At 41.6% G+C, this 20,550-nt stretch overlaps 1 protein-coding gene across 8 annotated transcripts in view; it reads right to left on the bottom strand.

Moving 5' to 3' along the window:
* Positions 1-20,550, bottom strand: part of SPECC1 (sperm antigen with calponin homology and coiled-coil domains 1) — an 87,252-nt gene that overhangs the window by 65,199 nt on the left and 1,503 nt on the right. For 3 of the 8 annotated variants that reach the window (XR_005628840.1, XM_039720806.1, XM_039720813.1), the window contains exons 1-2: positions 10,242-10,394; positions 1,016-1,192 (exon numbers count right to left, since the gene is read on the bottom strand). Coding sequence is in view for 7 of the 8 variants with exons in the window: in XM_039720806.1 (XP_039576740.1) it covers positions 1,016-1,162 (147 nt within the window). In the remaining variant the exon portion in view is untranslated. Of the gene's footprint in view, positions 1-1,015; positions 1,193-1,595; positions 1,759-2,503; positions 2,740-3,611; positions 3,734-10,241; positions 10,395-20,550 lie in introns of those variants that run through there. The other 5 variants (XM_039720810.1, XM_039720814.1, XM_039720808.1 and 2 more) reach the window with 5 other exon arrangements.

Raw genomic sequence — 20,550 nt, 5'->3', positions numbered from 1 at the left:
GAGGAGAATGGAACAACCTGACTTTCTGACCTTTACAGAGTTCTGCAGACTCTCTGAAGTAATTTCTTCAATGTGTTCTTTCCTACAGCAGCAACTCTACTCTCTTTTCTACTCTCTTTCTTCAAGGAAGCCACTTTGATGATTTGTATTTGCAGCTGGGTGACAATTTGAAGGCATTAGCTGTCATTAGGAAGAAATCTCTCCACAATTAACACTAAATTTAACAAATCAATCATATCAGATTTCCTGATTAGTGTCCTCAATATTAGCATTCCTTCAGAGATGCTGCTTCAACCACACAGCACAACCTGCCTGCAGCACTAAAATACCTTACTGGTAAGTGCAACTAGGAGTCTGCACAGCCAGGTCAATAAATGAATCCCTTCCTTGAAAAATTGTGATAGTTAATGAAGTTTTAATCAAGAGGAGATCTAAATACTGTACCCTGCTATGTACTGTTCATTAAACTTTATTACTGGAAAGTTACAACCTTGGTCTGGATTTGGATGACCAGGTCATTTCTGTTTGCTGGCTGCAAGGGTGCAGATGCAGCAGCATTTCAGGTGTATTACTCCACTTTCTTAAAAACATTACTTTTTTTAGAAGTTTCTGTTATGTTTTAAATGTATCTGTATAAAGAAATAGGATTCACAAAAGGCATTTGTTATACTGCAATGTCTTCTGTTGAGATATTTTGCCTTGAAGGGAGAGGCACAGGATTTTAGGAATGCTGGAAATTCATTAATTTTGAATTTCTTTACATGTGTAACTATCAGCTGAAGTAAGAATTTGCCATTTGTTTTCCTCCATCTTCAAAGTTTAGGCAATTCCCTCACACACAGAGTGTACAGATTCAGTACATGCAAAATACTTTGAGAAATGTGTATTAATCTAATATACAACAAAATATAAATCTCCCTACACTTAATACAGTGGGTGTAGTAGTTTGAGGACTAAACAGAGCTTTAACCTGGATCAGGACTGGAATGCTTGAACAGTCTCCAAGGATTAGTACCTTGCTGAGCCGGGATTCAAAGGCAAGGGAAGTGGAGGATTTGGATGTCTTCATTCCTGTGGAGGTGGTGGAAAGAGGTTTTCCTCTGTCAACCCCATGGCTCCCTTGCTTTGCTATTGCACTCCAAGGCCTGGCACTACTCTTCATTTTCTTCCCAAGTAATTCAGTCTATAGACTCTAAAAAAAAAAGAAGTTTATATGTATTTATGCACTCATACAAAAATATAACTTATCTTTATGTGACCTGAAAGGCAAGAGAGATATCTGGCATAAGTTTAAAGGGCTGAAAAGGCCATGCTAAACTTGATCCTCTCTCTCACAAACAACACTGAGGCCAGAGAAACCTTCAGAGAAGGCCACAGCCACTTTTCATACCAACCACAGAAGGAACATGAACTTTTTTGGGGACTGTTTAAGTCCCAAAACCTCTCTCAGGCACAGTAGAACACCTGTGAATACTGAAGCACAATGAAAGAGTGAGAACATTGAAGCCCACAGTAATTTAAAGCAACTTTGGGATAAAAGGAAAATTACTTATTTTACCATTAGATCCAGCACCTTCAACTGAAATAACACTTACTTTTACAAAGTCACATGAGAAGCAAGTTTCCTCAGATGGGTGGAAAATATATCTTTAACTTATCAGAGTCTTCTAGAGGAGCAGCATTCGATCTTGCCACAAGTGATAAAAAGTTGTTCCACAATACCAATACTCACAAAACAGTAAAAAGAAAAATCAACTTCCTTGCAAACAAAGATCCAGACCCACTGTTCCTCAGAGAAAAGCTTATGCAAGAGAGAAATCCTGCCAGGAACCAGCAAACAGACGTGATTTCCTTTTTGTGGACGTAGCTGAAGACATTTCAGCTGCCAGCAGGAACAACTAGCCTGTTTCCCTCAGCAGGCTGACAGCTGCCAGTTAAACAGCTCCCTCCACTCCTGGAGATCTAAACCCATACATTTTCACCAGCCATTGCCCAATCCACACCCTGAGCAGAATAAAAGAATTATTTGGATATTTTTTCCAAGTCTCACCAGCCTGCTGGGCTGGGAATGTGAGGGAGGGGAGGTGGTCTGATATCTCCTGCCCTCCCCCACTTCATGTAAGCAACATTTTTCCTCATTTTCCAAAACAGACACAGGATGTAGCTGTGGCTCAGCCTTGTGTGGGCAGAGGGTAACTTGTTTGTTGAACAGGTAACCAGAATATCCACAGACACAGGATGGAATGCTGGAAATTCACTAATAAATCTCTTTGAATTTCTTTACATGTGTAACTATCAGCTAATGAAGAATTGGCCATTTGTTTTTCTTCATCTCCAAAGTTTAGGCAATTCCCTCACCCACAGAGTGCCCAGAGCCTGGCAATGTGCCCAGAGGACAAGTGAGCTTGGACAGCAACACTTTGACAGACACTGAAGCAATTTATTCCTGGCTGAGTCAGGAGGGGCTCTGGTCACATTTTACATCCCATAATTTGCTCTGTACCTGATTTCACATTCATAAACGAGAGCATTCCCTGAACTCCCAGGACACAGCTCTGTCTGGGGCCAAGGTGGGTTTGACAGTGACAGCACCTTGCAGGTGCCACCTCAGCCTGTTCAGGGAGTGCTTCTGCACGGAGGTGAAGGCAATGCCAAGTGCTCAGCTGCTGCTCCACAGAGAACAAAGCCAGCAAGTGACATCCCCTCTATTTGTCCTTGGTGCCTCTTGCAGGGGGGGCTGTCTGCTCTCTCCACAGCAGTTCCCTACCAGCTCCTAAATAAAGGAATTAAAAGTTAGTAGTTGTTACTAAGTATAGGCATTACCCCATTAAAATTCTTAGCACATCCAGTGAGCAGCCATCCACTGATCTCATTAAGAGCCTTTGGTGATGATTATGCTGATCACTGCTTTAAAGCCCTGACAGATATGTAAACTATATTACAATAGATGATATTACTTAGCATTCCCACAGCTCATGATCCACCTTAGCAAGCTTTGGTGCTTACAATATTTAAAAACCTATCTTTTAACAGGCTCTTAATCCTTTTAATGGGCTTTTAACATTCACTGTATTTATATGGGTGAGCAGGCAACTACACATGCAAACTCTCTTGCTGATTACATCTCCAAATTATGCAGATTTTGGTTTTTTGCAGATCCAGTGGTTGCACATACACTGCTTTATTATACCCTCTGGTTTTCTTCATAACTGTACCTCATATTTTCCTGCCTTAAGCTCTACAGATGCTTTCTTGATATCCAAAGGAATTTAATTTTGAGTCATCCATGACATTTTCAAGTTGCAGTGGAGTGATATGCTCATTAGACCATGATGTTAGGAGTAAAAGGAAGAGGTACTTAAAGAAAAAAAGCCCAAACCACAACTCAAGAAATCCAGCCAGTAGCCTAAGGCAAACTGGCTTCTTCATGTAAAGAGAGCTGAATTATTTGCCATGCGGATTCAATAACATTTTACTGCACCAAGCAGATGAAACTAAAATTGAGAAGAAATACCTGGATTTATTAGTGTTTATTATTAGTTTTCCATGTATTTATAGGAGAACTGGCATTTGTAAAAGATGGAGTTAAGACTTCTCAGGTATTGGCTAACCTGAATTTGCCTTGTAGATAAAGATTTCCATCTCTGAAGTGGGATTCCAGGACTTTCCACAAGCCTTATATGTACTTCAAAGCATCAAGGCAGGTTGCACACATCCTAAGCTGCTTTCATTCCTAAGTAGGTGACACATATTTGAGTTATTAGAAGTACTGCTTCAGTAGTGCAAAATAAAGGTACTTTAAAAAAAGTGAAAAAAAAAAGTCCTGCTGTTCTTTGATGAGAGCAGAAAATCCATTCCCAGAGTCACCATCACCTTTCCCCCTCCTCCAAATGCAATTTATTGCATTACAATGAAACAAGCAAAACAAAAAAGCTCCATGGAAGATGTGAGCAGTGGGGACAATGGAAAACCCTGGAGCTCAGCATCATGAAACTGCTCATGGAAGGAGCTCGTGGCAGCAGTGAACCCAAATATTAACTCAGCTACCCCGAGTGTCTGCAGCCAGGCAGCAATCAGGACACCCAGCACTGGCAAGGAGGTTTCTCTTATCCTGGTGCAGAAACAGCACGTTTATTAAAAACATCAAATCCAGCTCTTATCTACTTGTCTTAGAAGTAACTCTGCTGTATTTTCAGTAAATATCAGCCTTCCACAAGGACCCCAGAGAGATTGATTTGATCCCTAGGTTACCCCCAGGGAGACTTGAAAAAGAAGCTTCTTTCCACAAGGGACACAACCAAGCTGTTCCTGCAAACACAGGGACAAAAAAATCACTTGTTTTATACCCATTCTGTGTCAATAAATTTCAGATGAGAGCTGATTCTCATGGGAAAATTACTTGCTTTAAGCAATGCCTGGAGCTCTGTGGTTTTATTTTTCATTTTTGCACATTTCACAGGGAATTTTCCTTAGGAAGGAAGCAAACACAATTACTGCCATCCTGAAATTCAAAGTCCTTCTTTGGCACCAGCCAGAGCAGGGCACTCAGCTGGCCAGATTAAATCCCTGCAGCATGCCCTGCTTGGAGCTGGACTCTGCAAATGAGGAAGCAACCCCATGCTGAAATAAATGAGGACTCAGCAAGATTTAACTTCAGCAAAATTGGTTCTACTGCCAGGCACTTCCAGACTGCAGGGGTTTGGGGTTGGGTTTTTTAAAATCTTTTACACCCAAAAGTGGTGTCTGAGCACACCCCTCCTCTGAAACAGGTACTGCAGAGGATAATCAGGTTTACCAAAAATGTAAAGCTGGTCCTGACAGAGCTTCTTCTCCCAGTAATCCTCAGAATTCCCTGCAGCCATCAGCCTTTAAGAATTCAGGCCATGCTATACAGTTCATCTTTCTTACTGGTATTTTTAAAGGGTATTTGGAATATGTTGATGAGGACTATTTTGGCAGTTGGCAGAAGTTCTGCAGTCCATTTTACTTGAAATTTTACTGTTTTATTAAAGGCTGAGAACCCAGACATTTCTTTATTAGTCAGTCCACATGCATTTATTAATAAAAATCTTTAGAACCAGTCTAGAATGATTCCCATTTTATGGCTAGAAAAACTGGATTAAGAATTTATCCTAACTCACAGGCAGTCAGCATCAGCAGAAACAACACCAGGAATTCAGGATCTTTAGACTCAGCTGTGGATCAAAAGAGCAATTCACCAGTTCTGTGGAATAAACTTCTAGGACACACATTCTGCTGACTACGAAAGGCTATTTGATTCTGAAGAACTAAAAAGAATAGATTGCTCAAATCAACCTATGATGAGCAATACTATTTCACAGTCAAGAAACCTAGGAGTTGCACTATTAAATAAATAAAAATTATTAGGATATCTGCAGAAACAAAATTACACAGGCAAATCCCTGTTGGGGGATGGAAAGCATCTGTACCCCACATGTAATTGTTATACAGTTTAGGTTTTGGTGCACAAGTCTGTGTGTCAGGACTCAGCAGGACACTCAGATTAAAGCAGAGTCATGCACAAGATGCTTTGGGAAAAGAAATGAAGTAAAGAATTACAAAAACTCATTAGTGAATCTGGAGAGAAATGTGCCAGATGGCAGCTTCAGCAGGACCTGGGAATGCCCAGCAGTCCTGGAGGATGAGGCCAAAGTCCTGACTCTGCAGCTAAGGCCCCCACAGGACACAGGTGTGACTTTGGTGGGTCAAACCCCACAGTCCCCAGTGCCATTTTCCTGTAATTCAGGTACTTCTCATTACATCCAAAGGTCAGACTATTCCAGAAGCTTTGTTACACACACTCATGAATTCAAAGCACGATTTTCCTTCTCTTTTTTTATGTAAAATCTGCATCATGCTTCTACTATTTTCCTTCTAATCAACTTCTGCTATTTTCAGACAAACTATCAACTGGAACATAGAAATATCTAACAAGTTCAGTAAACTGTAAAGCATTTTCTAGTGGCACGTAGGAAGCTGTATGGCAGGATAGACAGCTGGGCTAAAATAGAATTCTTTTCTGCCTTTCACATCAATTAACTTTAAACAACAATTTTTAGGCTTGACAGATGCTTCCATATGACTCATCTTGATTTCTTAACTGATATTAGGAATCAAACCAGGGAAGCTGATAGTCCAAATACAGTAATTGGTAATGTGGAGATAGATGGCATAGAGAAAAATCCATCTGGAAATAAGATCAGGCTAAAAAATAAAAACAAAGTATTAATCTTTTGGTCACCTTTAACAGCTTTCCTCAGGCATCTGCTCCTTTTATCTCAGTAGAATTTCTGTATCTATCCATTCTCTTTGCTTTAATTCCTATTACCTTGGGGTTGGTGTATTTGAGGCTCTCAGTGCAACCTTCCTCCATCACTCCAAGCAGTCACTCACTGGATTCTTGCTGGTACAAAGCTTAGCTTTAATTAGAATGGGATGAAAAAGCCCACAAAAAAACCCCCAAGCCAGACCACCTGCTTCCACCCAAACACAACTTGGACAAAAAAAAATACCCATTTCCCAAAACCTCATCTCTAAGGCTCCTCTTGCTTTTGCTGCCCAAAAAAGAATCAATGATAAACCCGACCCCAGACACTTCAGAGTTTCCTCTGGTCTACCCCAGCAACTCTTTCCAATCTCATTTGCAGCTGAATTTTCGTGGTTTGTTGGGAGAGGACCAGGAGACAAGACATCACTTGGAAATTTGCATGTCCAGACAGCAGGGCAGATTCTGCTGGTTTTATTCATGCCTCAAGATGGGTTTAGTGCTATTATAATTTTTCAACTTTAAACAGTGAAGAAAATGGTAGTATAAAAAAACAGCTAGGCAGCAGTAGAATCAAAGTGATCTTGCAAGGAGTTAAAAATGCTGTTAAATTTTAGACACAGAACTACACAGAAATGAGGATACAGACGTTCCCAAGGTCACCCATCTAGTCACTCTGTTGGGTTGAAGCTTGCTTTGCATTTTTGTTTTAATGATTCTTCTGTAGAACTCTTCAACATCAAAAGAGCACTTTCAGTGTGGCATCAGATGAGAAATTTCTTTCCAGGGGATACAGCTCTACCTCTCCTCTACGAGCAACATTGCACAGCCAGTTCCTTTCCTTCCCCCCATGGTGTCAGATGCAAACAGATAATGGAAACTCCCTTGAACTTCCCAAAGTTTATCTGTGGTTACAGTGGTAAGTGAGCAGCTCACATTTTTGTGTTAAGGCTTTTCTTGCTTATTTCCTTCGTGTGTTTTCAGGAATTCCTTACAACTGGTATTTATTAAGTAGCACACAAATGTACTGAAGGGTTCCAAGGATGTCCAAAGATCAGAGATGGCCCAGACAAGGACAGGTCCAGGCAGCCACACGTGACAGGGTTCCAGCCATCAGCTCAGCCTCCAAAACCATCCCAAAAAGGCTCCAGAGGCCGGGCCAGCAACTGCAAAACTCCATGTCTCAGCACCACTCAAAATAAAATCCTCTTCCCACAGCAACCATTAGAGTCATTGATGACTTTTTCAGGCATGGAGAGCACTGCAAAACCTTCTGCCCACCCTCCTCCACAGAAGCTCTCCCTGGAGTTTTGGATTTGTCAGCCTTTCACTCATCATTAGATCACATGAGAAAAATGCAGAAATCACAATAAAATCCTCATGTGTGCACATGGATAAGGAGTTGGTTCAGCTGCATTTCCCTTGTCCTTGTTCCATGCTGCTGGCCATTTATGAGACAGGAAAATACAGATATCTTTGCTGTCATCCAGCACAGTGACTGATGCTGGCAAGCTGAGCCAAAGCTGTACTGGGAGATGCCTGGGAACATGCTTGTCCTGTGTTTGAATTGCACTGTTTGTGCATGGATTCTCCATCTCCTCCTCCTTCCTCACACTGATTATCTAACCAGTCACCATTACACAGAAGAAATGCTGCTACCTCCTTATGACCCCTGATCTTACAAGTGAGAGGATAAAAACAAAAACCCCAACCCAGCTGTAATTTTCTACACGATGTGGCAATTCTGAATCACAAACATCATGTTACTGAAGGATGCACAGGAGGATTCAGGAAGGCTAAAAATGATGCATTGACTCCAAACTTCCTTTTTGAAGTTACAACCATGTTATAATCGTGAAGAATTAGGTCACTCTGGGCTTTCCCCAATATGACTCTGTCCTCAATAGATGGGTTTAATTCATGTTCAGTACATTCAGGTTGAGAACAAAAATGTTTTCAAGACATTTCAAGGCAGCTATTGCTCATTAATCCACGTTCTTTGAACTACTGTCCCAGTGAATACAGCACAAAGCAAGTGACACATTCGGCCACTTCATGTTTTGCCAACCCACAAGAAGGAAGAGAAGGAGGTTTCATTTCAGATAGAGCAAGAGCTATATAATTGCTGAAGAAATTAAGAATAATTACAAGTGGTTTGCCTGATAATTACCTGCCATTACATTTTTCTGTAGCATAGAGGGTTGACACAACTACAAGAAAGAAAAGGAATGATTTTTTTTTGGAGCAGCAGAGATGCCCAGCATGTGGCTACATGGTCATCCTGCCTGGTACAGAGAGTGGCAGCTCCCCTGTCCCTCAGAGCATGGAAGGATGATACCAGAGGCAATACATTCCATGGAATTCCACCTGATTCCACCCTCAGCTTCAGCACAGAATCATCATATCCCTTCAGCCATGCAATCTTCCCATGCCTTCGTTTTTCCATTTGTAAAAATGGGATAATAATTACTTGCTAAATAGGATATTTATGAAGATGGACTCATTCGTTTGCCTTGGAAAGGAACCCCACAGGAAAAAAAAAAGCAAAAATTAGACAAATCAACATCTGTCACGCAGCACGCAAGCAAGCAGCCTCTCAGATTGCCACATGCTGGGATGTTTCCCTGACTCCTGTTTTCCATCCATCACAGCGCAGAGAAATAATTGAGATCTGGAAGCTATCCCTTAAGGAGATATTTATCTCCCATTAAAGAGCAAAATTGCTTACTTGAAGTTCATAAACTGGGAACTTCTGAGCATTTATGAGAGCCAGCATGAACTTCTGACAGAAAGGGCTCTTTGCAAAGATGAGGACATAACGCCAAAGCTGCAGGAGAAACCAGAGGACTTCTGCATTTTAAAAATATTCATAACAAACAGCAACACAACAGACCTAAGCAACAGTTTGCAGCTGTGGCTGGGGGCCACTGATGGACTGAATGACCCTCCTTGGAGGGCTACACAATGAAATGAAATTAAATTAAATTTAGAACTGCACAAGAAATGGAAGGGGTAGCACAGCCATGTGCATGTTAGGGTGAGGAATTTCTGTGGTAGTTACAGAAATTGTGCAGAAAAAACACTGAGCAAATCAGGTATCCTCTCTCCTGCCGAGGTTACAGGGGCAAAGAACACTTGAATTTAGAAAGAAACATGCAAACCAGAAAGGATCAGTAGGGGATTTCTAGAACTCTACAGAAGAGAAAAAGGTAGAAAATCCCTGTTTTCAAACCAGTTCTACCACTAATCCTTCACTGCTACACACACAGGGCTTAATTAACATCTCTACAACTTGGCCATATTACCTGCTCTATAAATGCTGTTATTATTACAATTGTCTCTATGACCAATCTTCATCCCCAGTACAATTTTAAAGACAACAGTCAAGGTGTTGTAATGACAGGTCCTGCAGAGAGCCTGGCCAGCCCTGGCTGGCAGAGGTACCTGCTGGAGTGCCCCCAGTGCTCTCCCTGCTCCCACGGACACGAGCTGCCAAAGCTCCTGGCTCAGCAGTTCCCTTCTGCCCTTCCTTCACTGGACTGTGTGCACATGCAGCAGCAGAGCAAACTCTGCTCGTGCTCCTGCTTCGGTTCACTGCCGGGGAACAACCGTAAATTGCCAGAGGAAAAAGCAGGAACAGAAACAGCTTCACCCCTTCTGTCACTAAATCAATGTAGCTGAGCAGCAGGAAAATACAGTAGCCAGAGCTCATGAGGGGATTTTTTCTGTGGTTGTAATGGCTTTTAGACCACCCCCAGCCCATTTTCAGCTAACACAGCCGTGTTTACCCTATTTTTGATTAATTCAATTTAGTTTTACATTGAGATACTATGAAAAAAGTGTTGTTGAGCAAAGCACATTCATTCACTCTACAAATACATTACTGGCCCAAGAATCCTTCTAGAGATAATACAGTTCCCATCATAAAAGAAATAAAAGACAATAAAATACTTACAGTAAAAGCTTGTCCTCTTTTCTGCGTTAAAAAGAAAAGTGTCTCCCACTAGCTTCTGACAGCATGTGCAAACCAGACTGAAAATTCAGGGCTTGAGTGCTTCCCTGAGAGGAAAACCACATTGCAGAGAGACACAGAGAGCTGCTTGAGAAATGATTCACACACGGAAGCGAGCTGGCTCCACCGGCGCCTCGGCATTCAGCACACACAGGCACTCGCTTACTCAGGGGAATGACAAATATTATATTTTCATCAAAGCAAGGAGGATTTATGCAAGAAAGCAATTTGTAGCCTAGGTCCAAAACGGTGAGATGCTTCAATCCTTAAAGCAGACGAAGAGTTTCTTTCAGGGTCCCATCATCCCCAACTGCAGGACTGGACACTGGGCAGAGCATAAACCACAAACTGGTCTGGATGATCCAATTAAGCAAAAACACACAGCACAAACCACAGAGAAAGGGCAAGGAGGTGGCAGAGAAAAAGGCATTTTCAGAGGAAAACACAGAAGCAGCTTTCAGAAGCTTTTCTATTCCACAAGAATACATCCCCCAGAGTGCCAGCAATCTCAGCCAGGACACTTATGACATTTCCCTTGCCTCCATCATTGCTCCAACAAAGAGAAAAGTGGGTGTAGGGAAGGAAGGTGCACTAAGCCAGAAGCTTTTACAAAACTAACCAGAATCAGTCCTGAGTGACTCGAGCTGCCCAAGAAGGGTCAATCTGTTCTTTATTTAGAAAAGAGCAAATAAAGGACAAGAGCGAACAAGTGCTTGAGAACATTTCTCTTCCTTAAGATTTTTGAAAAGAATTTCATGATTGAAAACAGGAAGAAAAAGGCCAGAGGTCTTAACAGAGTTAAAGCAAGCAGAGATACTATCAAGTTGAAGGAGACAGAGGAGATGAAAAGACATCAAATCCAAATTTCAAACAGAAAACTAACATGTTTAAAACAGGGGTTTTTGTCCAATTCTGTCCAGAGAGGGTCTGACCACCTCCTGGTCTCCCTGACCAAAGAATTCCTACAGATCAGGAATTCTCTCTCTCAACTGTGTGAACCTGGTATTTAAGTAATGTTGATACTAGAGTAGATGTTTCTAGTAGATGTTGATGGATCTGAATAGTCCAACCTCATTGCAGCCTCCTTACTTGAGGTGCCAAAGGGGCCTGAAGGAAGCTGAGGTTATGCCAAGAGTAAATTTATGTTTTAGCTCAGTGTTGGCACCACTACTGTTATCACAGAGTAACCAAACCTTAAAAACAGATTGAGTCCAAGCCAAATCTCCTCTGAAGATTAAAGATTTGGGATCCAACTTTCTCATATTCTTAAGAGTAAGGAGCTCTTGCCTTATCTTAAATGCCAGAACAAGACAAAAGAGCACACCATGACTTATTTGGCACAGGACAAAGCTCTGTGTTTAGCAGGTCTCAAGCAGACATTAGTTCTAAGTCCCTAAATTCAGTCAGGAGCTATTCCAGCTTTGCCAACATCCACAATGTACCAATCCTTCCATCCAGCCCATTTTGACAGCTTCTTGAATACCCAAGATCAGGCTTTGTGACAACAGCTACGACTTAGCCATTGTGTATTTTTAGAGAACATTCAGAGTTTTTGAGATTATTCACAGCTCAGATGAGGAGGAAGTTGCTGCAGATACTTGATCTGAATGCAGAGTTCCTCCTCCCTGAGGAAGCGACCCCACATGTGATGCAGGCAGGGGCAATGAGGTCACTGGGGTTCCCAGGGGAGGGACTCTGCTCATGGAGCACCTTCACAACTCAACAGATGCAGCTCAAAAACACCAGCTCAGGGCAACAGGTACCTGGACCCTGAGCTCACCAAAGAGAGGAACATCAGGTGCAGAACCTTGCTGAGAAGATTCTTTGGCTGAAGGAACCAAACCCTTTTTGGAGAGCAGCGTTCTGCCCCTCTGCCACTGCTGGTGAGTTTGTTTGGGCTCAGAGGGAGAGCAGTGTTGGCAGCTCGATAGGTTTTCCTATCCTCCAGCCAAGAGAAATACAGAAGTGAGATGAGGGAGTGGGGAGGCAAGATGAGCTCCTGTATTGCACTCTAAAATATCTTTGGGATACATTTGATAAATATAACTTGACCGAAACCTAAAAATGAAGTGCTTGGCTATAAGGAGACAGTCACAACATTTACATACTTCAGCTTGGGGAGACAGCCTGGAATAGTGGTGGAGAATTTCCCCAAACCCAAGGAGACCAGACACTATATTTGTTTATTTAGAGGTTTTCTGGTAGCCTTTATGGCTATAATTACCTGATCTCTTTACTTAGACCAAAGAGTTATTCAGCATAAAACTTTCTGAATTGATAAATTGCCTTTCTGTTAAATGAAAAAACAGCCCAGAAACAAACAGCTCAAATGAGTTGGCCAGGCTGAAAGAAAGCCAGGGCCTTAACCATAATTACTTTCACACAGCCAGGGTGAGAAAACAATTTCAAGTAGCAATATAAACTTTTTTTCAAGTATCTGCCAGGTTCTCACCCAGCTGGTAAAATTGGTTGACAGACAAAATAACACTCAACATATTGCCTGCATTCTGCTCAATGCACTTGCTCCCACAACTTCCCTACAAGGTATGAGAGAATAAGATCAAACCTCACCATTAATACACCTTTAAAACACTGTATTTGAGGAATTTAAAAGCTTTATGCTGCATTAATGGAACAATTCTACAAGAACAAGTATGGATGAGAACTTAATGAAATGGGCAAAGGGCAGAATTTTGGGTGGCACAGCTCATTTGAGAAGCAAATGCATCGTGTGGAAAAAAAGCTTACACAAGGAACAAGGTTTAAAATATCTTTGCATTTACAGATATTTATGCCATATTTAACTGCTTTTGTGCATGAAACAATCTTAATTACAAAGGAGAGAAATTCCATAAACAAGGCTATTATGTCAATAACAATGTCTTTTTAAAGCAAGCCTCTAATTCAGCTGTAAGGCTTGGGACATTGCTGTCTGGAGTTGGCAAACCAAAAGCAATTACAAAGGCAAGCCTGCATCAGACAGTGGATATTAGTGGAGTCAGGCCATGGCTTTGGGACAGCATTTACTCTGTGCTTTTTCCCTTTTGGACATAACTGATCCAAACTTCTTTATTTTCTCAGTTGCAGTGCAGATGTCAGGAAGTTCACGCTGCTGCTGGACGTTTGCAGAGTGAATCATGGGGCACCACTTTCCATTTTGACAAAAACAACTGCTGCTCAGTCAACAAGATGCTGCTGATCAAATGGGTGGATGGAACTCCTGCAACTGCTGCCAAAAAGGCTCCACCAGCACAAGCAAGCTGGGTGAGCTGGCTTGGAGAACTGGGATTGATTTTTCCTTCTCTGTTCTTAAGAGACTACTCACAGTTTTGTGTCCCTACCCAACACCTGAGGGGCTCAGCCCGGGGCTACCAGCTTTGACCGGCAAGTGGGGAGAATGTTTGTTGCTGGAAGAGACTAGAATAATTAAATTGGGTGGGAAAAGGCATGTTTTATGGAACATGGAGTGCCATAGGAGACAAGAAAAACAACTTCCTCTGGTGCCTATTGCCAAAATTTCAGAAGACCAGACAACAACTTGAGAATTTCCAAGGGAACAGCCACTGAGTCAAAAATAGAATTAGGAAACTGCCTGTTTCAAAAGTAAGTCTGTAAGATGTGCCAGCATTTTTCAGTATTTCTGTCATTTCTGAGTAGAACACTCAAGAGTTAACACACATTTATCTACCACAAAAAAAAAGCCACAGAAAAAGGCAAAATGAGAAAGGAAATCTATATAGCAAGAAAACACTCATCATATTTCATACACTTAAAATAAAAATCACTGATCACTTTTGCACACATTTATGCAAAGTTTATTATTCTTTGCAATTTTCAAACATCTCTACTTCCTTAGGCATCATCAACAACCAAGGACAGCTTTTCTGCAGTCAGCCTGTTATTCAAAATGTGGATAAATCTGAACATGCAAAAAAGGCAATACTGAGTGCTCTTCCCTGAAAGAGGAGGATAAGACTTACACTGTTCTTTTTTTACTGATTTTTTTTTCTAAATTTCAATAATTAAAAGCAAGAAAGGCTTAAGGGAAAGGGAGTAACTTTCTATTTTATTATTCCTCGCTGTTAGTTTTCTCCTATATAGGTTATAATGTGGCACTCATTAACAATTCATAGCTAATTACCATATTCAAGTAGCACAGCAAGTTTTTACTACCTACCCAGGCAAAATCCTGCACAACCCTACTTGCTCCCTTTACTTATTGTCCCAGAGGGATCTCCTGCTGGAAGAGCTGGCATTTTATCACCTAACGGGAGAGGAATTCCGACAGGTTAGAAACGCCAAGGAGCCCGGAACACAAAACCATGCCATGAAATCACTGACAATGCAGAGCTGCGCAGCAAAACGAAGCTGTGCAGATGTGTGCTGGAGGCTGCCTTGGAATTAAAAACCCCGACGGGATTCTGGAGCAGTGTCCCACCGCTTTGAACTTCTCGGTGCGTTCCAGGGGGTGCAAATGAGAGAGCGGAGGTACCGGCTCTGTGTCCGAGGGATTCCCGCTGGAAGTGCCGCTGTGGGATCCCCCCGAGCCACGGGGAGCCCGGCGGGAACCAACCGGGACAAACCCAGAGGGAACTCGGAACACGAGGAGCTCAATCCCAGGAGAGGAACGGGCCCTCGAATGCAGGTCAGGATTGCAGAAAAAAGGCTCTTGGCAAGATCTGATTCCCCACACAGCGATGCCTTGGAGTGCCCACCTCGTGTTTCCTCTCTGCGTCTTTTACAGACGCTCGATCAGTGCTGGCTGATCATTGCAGTAGCTTAACTCATATATTTTACAGATGAGGAAATTAAAGCACCTAAATTACTGAATAAATATTACAAATTAGCAAGGGTCTACAGTGGTCATCGATTTTTAACTCTCATATAAATCAGCAGCTTTGACAGGTATGCACACTGTTATACAGAGACACACAGAAATTCAGCATAGAAATTTGGCTTTGATGATGCAATCAAATTCAGAAAAAAGGGAGAATCTAAATTAAAGTTCAACAATTCCTTTCTTCTAGACAGCTTGTAGAACAAACATGTTTGCTACTGCTTGAACTTTTAAATCAGCTTAGCAGGCTTGAGAAATTGAACCAAGCAGCTGAAATTTGAAGTGCCCAAACACTGAGACCCTCCCAGCATTAACCACAATGCTACAGAAGAACCATTAAGAAACAAGTTGTGGTATAATGCAGGCAAATTCCATTCTGAGAGCCAGGTTCTGCTTTCAAGACTTCTGACAAAATTATTTCCTTGGATCTCTTGGCTGGCGAACATAATCACTTCAGATTTTAAATCCTTGGTGCAAATCTGGCACTCAAACCTTATAACTAAAATGAATTAGAAGCAAACTTAAACTCAGCAAAAAAGATCTTGGCATGTGGCTCACGTTGCCTACGGGGCAGGTAAGGACAAATATCAACACTTCACCAGCATGAGCTCATCCTGCAGGCACAATCTTCCCATCAAACGTGCTCAGTGCCACTCGTGCTGGCTCTGCTGTGCCAGCTGTCCCCCCCACACAAGGTGGATGCAAACTGCTCCTCTCCTCAAGGTCTCATTTTCTCGTGCAGCAAAGCCACACCAAACAGCTCACAGCAGAGCAGAAGCCTCCCTTACCAAAAGCCCTAAATGCCCAGAAGCAGGAGGCACAGGCAATGAAGTGGGAAAGCAGCAGGAATAGGTGCTCAGTTTTCCATGTTCCTATAAAAGCAAGTGATAATTTAAAATCTCCAGCAGATTCTATAGTAGGAGGGCAATGAAGCAGAGAACAGATTGCATGAAAAGGAAGAAGTGCCCTATGGAGTTTGTGACCTGTTTACCATAAGTAAATAAATAAATGAAAGCAAAACAACCCCCTGAGGTGACAGTCTGCATGAGGGACATTAGTGACTCTGTCATGTGGAAGCCTATAGAAACAACTGTCATTACAGAGCAAGGGATTGATTTGCCACACAACAGGAACTCGGGAGGGAAAGCAGATGTGAAAGAAGGGAAGATTTGGAAATGAGGACAGCAGGGAAGTCACTCTGAATATTGCCCAACTAACACCACTGCCCTGGTACACAGCAACTAAATGCCAAAATGGAGCAGTTTGAGAACACCATGAAATGAAGAGAGAACAGCCAGGTAAATTTTTTCTACTCCACACTGAATCACTCAGCAACTCTTCCTGCTCCTGTGGCAGGTGGATTAGCACAACTTTGCATCCTTCATTAGGGTTAATTAGTTCATTTGCTGACAGTGTTGAAAGAAAGGCCAAGTGTTGGCTCAGCCAGAGGGAGTGACATCTTCAATTCCTGCAGGAGCCTGCTGTCCAAGGAAAGCCTGGGCTGTCCCTGCCCGTGGAACTGTCTTCTATTCCCTGATCTGAGGGCAGGCTCCAGAATAAATCTTATTCCTTCCAGCTGCACTGCTATCCACTGCTATCAAAAATCAGGAATATGTTAGTTTGTCCTCTTTGATCTCATTCAAACCGTGAAAACAACAGCCTAAGCATTTTGCCCTGCCGTATCTCGGGGAGCTGGAAACCTTTTACCAGCAAGAAATTCTTACAGCAGTTACCATGGTGACTCTGGTAATAGATATTTAAAGGCAGCTCACTCATAATCACATTCATTAGATATCAGGAGGCTTTAGTAAGAGAGGCACAAAAAGCTTGAAACCAGGGAGCCAACCAGGCTTGGTGATGGTATAAGAAATTTATGGGGAGGGATCTGCTTATCCCATCATTTAGCTGGACACAAAGGGCTCCTGTTCCAATCTAGAATGGCACTGAAGCTTGCAGAATAAACTATTTTTAGTTTGTCAATTTAAAAATTGGTTCTGAAAGCCTCATTTCAATCGTGGTACTTCAATAAATCCTTTCAGAGTGGGCATTACCAGAAATATAAGAAGTAGCTGTGCCACAGCTCCATCCCCTGTTAGGGCCAGGCTGCTGGGAATCTCCTGGTCTGCCAGCACCTGGAAACTCAAATCTGGATAAAGCTCTCTGAGTTGAAGAGGTATTTTTGTTATACAAATGTTAAATAATTTATTTCTTTAGGTTTAAGTCCACAGCTTTCCAATGCACTGGAACACAACCCAGAGAATCTGCAGCAGCAGATCTCCAGATAGGAGCCACTTCACCAGGCTGGCTAAGCCTGTGGAACAGTCATCAAACTGAGATTTCCTTTCTCTTTTTGCTGCATATTTCCATGACAACTTTCCTGCAGTATCAACTTCTTTCTATTGGAAAGGTCTCTCAAAGAGAATTTAGGCTTCTATAGCAACAGCTGAAAGCCCTGGGAGATGATGATGCTGAAACTTTTTTTAGACCACACAAATGTGTTTTAAATTTTATAGGTGAAAACAAAAATATGTGTAATATTGGGCAAACTGTGAAGAGAAGGAGTACCTTGCTGAAGTGGAACAAACACAAAGAAACCTTACTTTCAAAAGGGGTGCAGACTTTGAAATCTAAAACGTTAGGGAGAGCAGACAGGATCAAACACTCATCTTGAAAAGCCACATCCTGTTCCTTCTCTCTGAGTTACAGAGCACAGTCACAAGGAACGAGTCTGCTGATCCTAAAAGGAGATTTTTGTCCAAGATCTCTCTCTGCAGCCTATTTTATATTGACTTAAAGAAAAAAAAATTGGAAAATCAGGGAGTCAAGATAGCTTTTGAGTTTTAACTCCAACATACCTGCCACCTACATATAATCTAACATTTTTCTTAGCACTTTAGCTGTTTGCCATGGTAGTGACACAATTCTCCAACACTGAAAGCTACTTTAGGAGGAAAAAAACCAAACAGCTGCACTCTCAACCAAATAAATTTGCTAAACTCATAAGCCAAGGATAGTACAGAAGCTGAAGCAGCTTTCCTTCACTGAAATTAGATCTATTTCACAAAGCACTTCACTTCTCCAATGCACTTTCAAACTCAAAGTCTTTTAAATTTAAAAAAAAAACCAAACAACAAAACACTACATTCACAAGGCCAATGAGAAGTAAGAAAGGATAAATTTAATGTAGAGATGAGGATACCACAGGGTGGAAACAAAGCCCAGCAGGTGCCAGCACCTTCCCTTTTGCAGCCACTGGAAACCTCTTGTACACAACAGGTGAGGTCAGCATGTGACCACCTGCAAAGCAGCCCCACTTTCTTCTGCTTGTGGTGATTAAAAGCTTTTCCTTTTTTCATTAAAATACCCATTAATTTATCTCCTCTTCTTCTCATTCACCCCTACATGACAGTTCTGATAAGGAAAGAAAAAGTGCCCACAGGTAGGAATGAGTGAAAAAGAATGGATTTGAACTAATTCTTGTTGACTTCACCTTCAGTCACTTCTTGCCCAGCTGAGTAACTTCAGAAAGCACTCTGGAACTGGCATTTTGACAAAATAAAAGTTGAGGACTGTGAAAACTTATTTTCATTTTTTTAATAGCACTGCTAGAGTCTATTCAAAACCTGGGAACTCTACAACCAAGACATATGCAAAACCAGGATTTCTGACAAACTCCTCATTATTTCCAAGATCTACCCTGTCTGGAGAAGACTGCAGCGTGGGAGTCACTGAGTCACTGCAAAGGTCAAGTGAAACGCAATTTATTCGGTGTCACCGTGTGCTGCCCTCTGCTGAAACAGACAACGAGCACAAAAGCTCGGGATCATCTGCGCCCGCTGCTGCCGTCACACTCGCCCGAATTCAGAATGTTTCATTTCGTGGGACTAGGCAAGGTTAAAAATAACCTGAAATAAATTCATGGGTATCTTGCACTGGACTGAACAGCCCCAGGATAGAGGAGTGGCTTAGGGACAGCAGTGGGTGAGAAGGAAGAGGGTCCAATGATCCATCACTCTGCAGTGGTGGAGGTTCACAGGCTTGGAAAAAAGAAACAGCTGAAAGTTTCATTTAAACAACTTGTTTATCAAAGATGTTGAACTCTCATAGTCCCTCTCAAATCCTTAATCCTCCATCTGATTTCACCCACACGAAAAATCTGTTCAGGCAGATGAGATTATTCAAATACCCAGGCACCGGAATTTGTCCGTATGTAGAACAGAATGGGAAGAGGAGAAAACTATTAAATACCCAAGGGGAAAATAGCATCTAATTACACATTAATATCCATAAACAAGTATATTTTATAGAATCATATTTACAAAATTCTTGCTTAAATATTTTATTTACAAACAAATAGTAACCCAGCATTTTCTCCAAAACTCAGGGAAAGGGGGAAGAAAGTCAAAGCAGTATTTCAGCTATACATATAAACTCTCAGTGCTGAAATTCCCAACCCAACATATATGGTTGTTTTCCCTTTAGGCCTTTGGAAATTAGGCTTTGCTCTGTGACTTCGAGATCAGCCCAGCAAGGTTATTTTGGCTCAAAAAGATTGAAATATTAAGTTGAGGGTTCCTTAGGGAGATCATCCTGCCAGCAACCTCCCCTACTTTGTCACGATCCTGCTGTAGTAGAATTTAACCACGTGCTCTCTCATGAGATTTGACCTTAAAAAAAACCATTGGGGGGGGATACCCACAAACAAACAAACAAACATTCCCAAACATACAAAAAAAATCATAATTTAAAAAACCCCAAGGACGAAAAAAAAGAAAGAGAGGGAATAGCAGCGTGCAGGTGGGCCCTGCTGGTGCAGCCAGTAGAGGGCAGTGGGATTTAGAGGAAAGTTGTGGAACTTCGTCTAATGAAGTATTTGAAGTGATAAAATTATCCATTTAGATCGTTATTGAACCTACCTACACTAAAATATAACAGGACAGAGAAAAAAGGACCAATATATAAAAGAAATTTTATTACTTTAGGACCTCTAAAAAGACGTGTTTCAGGGTATCAGGAAGATTTCACACTAATGCATCATTTACTTAATTTTGAAAGTAATTTTCAGTTACTGAAATACGATAATTCCGTGCATCCTATTGAGACCAAGACAACTATTTATCATAGATTTTAAAACCTATGGGAAAGTTAAAATAGAAAAATATCAAATAAGAAGAAAGGTATTTTTAAGACACACCTATTTTCACTTGTGAAGATGAAAACTGGTTCTAATCCGCAGGAACAAGAAAGTAAAACAGGTGAAGAAAAAGCAACACAAGCAGGAAATACAGATTTTTTTTTAATGCACCTTATTCACTAAAAGGAAAAACAACACTTCTCACCTTATCACCAAACAGAACAGCTCCCCAGAGCTAAGGTTCGTGCATTATTTGACACGAGCCCAGTTCGCATTTTGTG

Source organism: Passer montanus, unplaced genomic scaffold (assembly GCF_014805655.1).
Source record: "Passer montanus isolate IOZ18808 unplaced genomic scaffold, ASM1480565v1 scaffold44, whole genome shotgun sequence".
In the NCBI taxonomy this organism is placed as follows: domain Eukaryota; kingdom Metazoa; phylum Chordata; class Aves; order Passeriformes; family Passeridae; genus Passer; species Passer montanus.
This window is presented reverse-complemented; position numbering and strand designations above follow the sequence as displayed.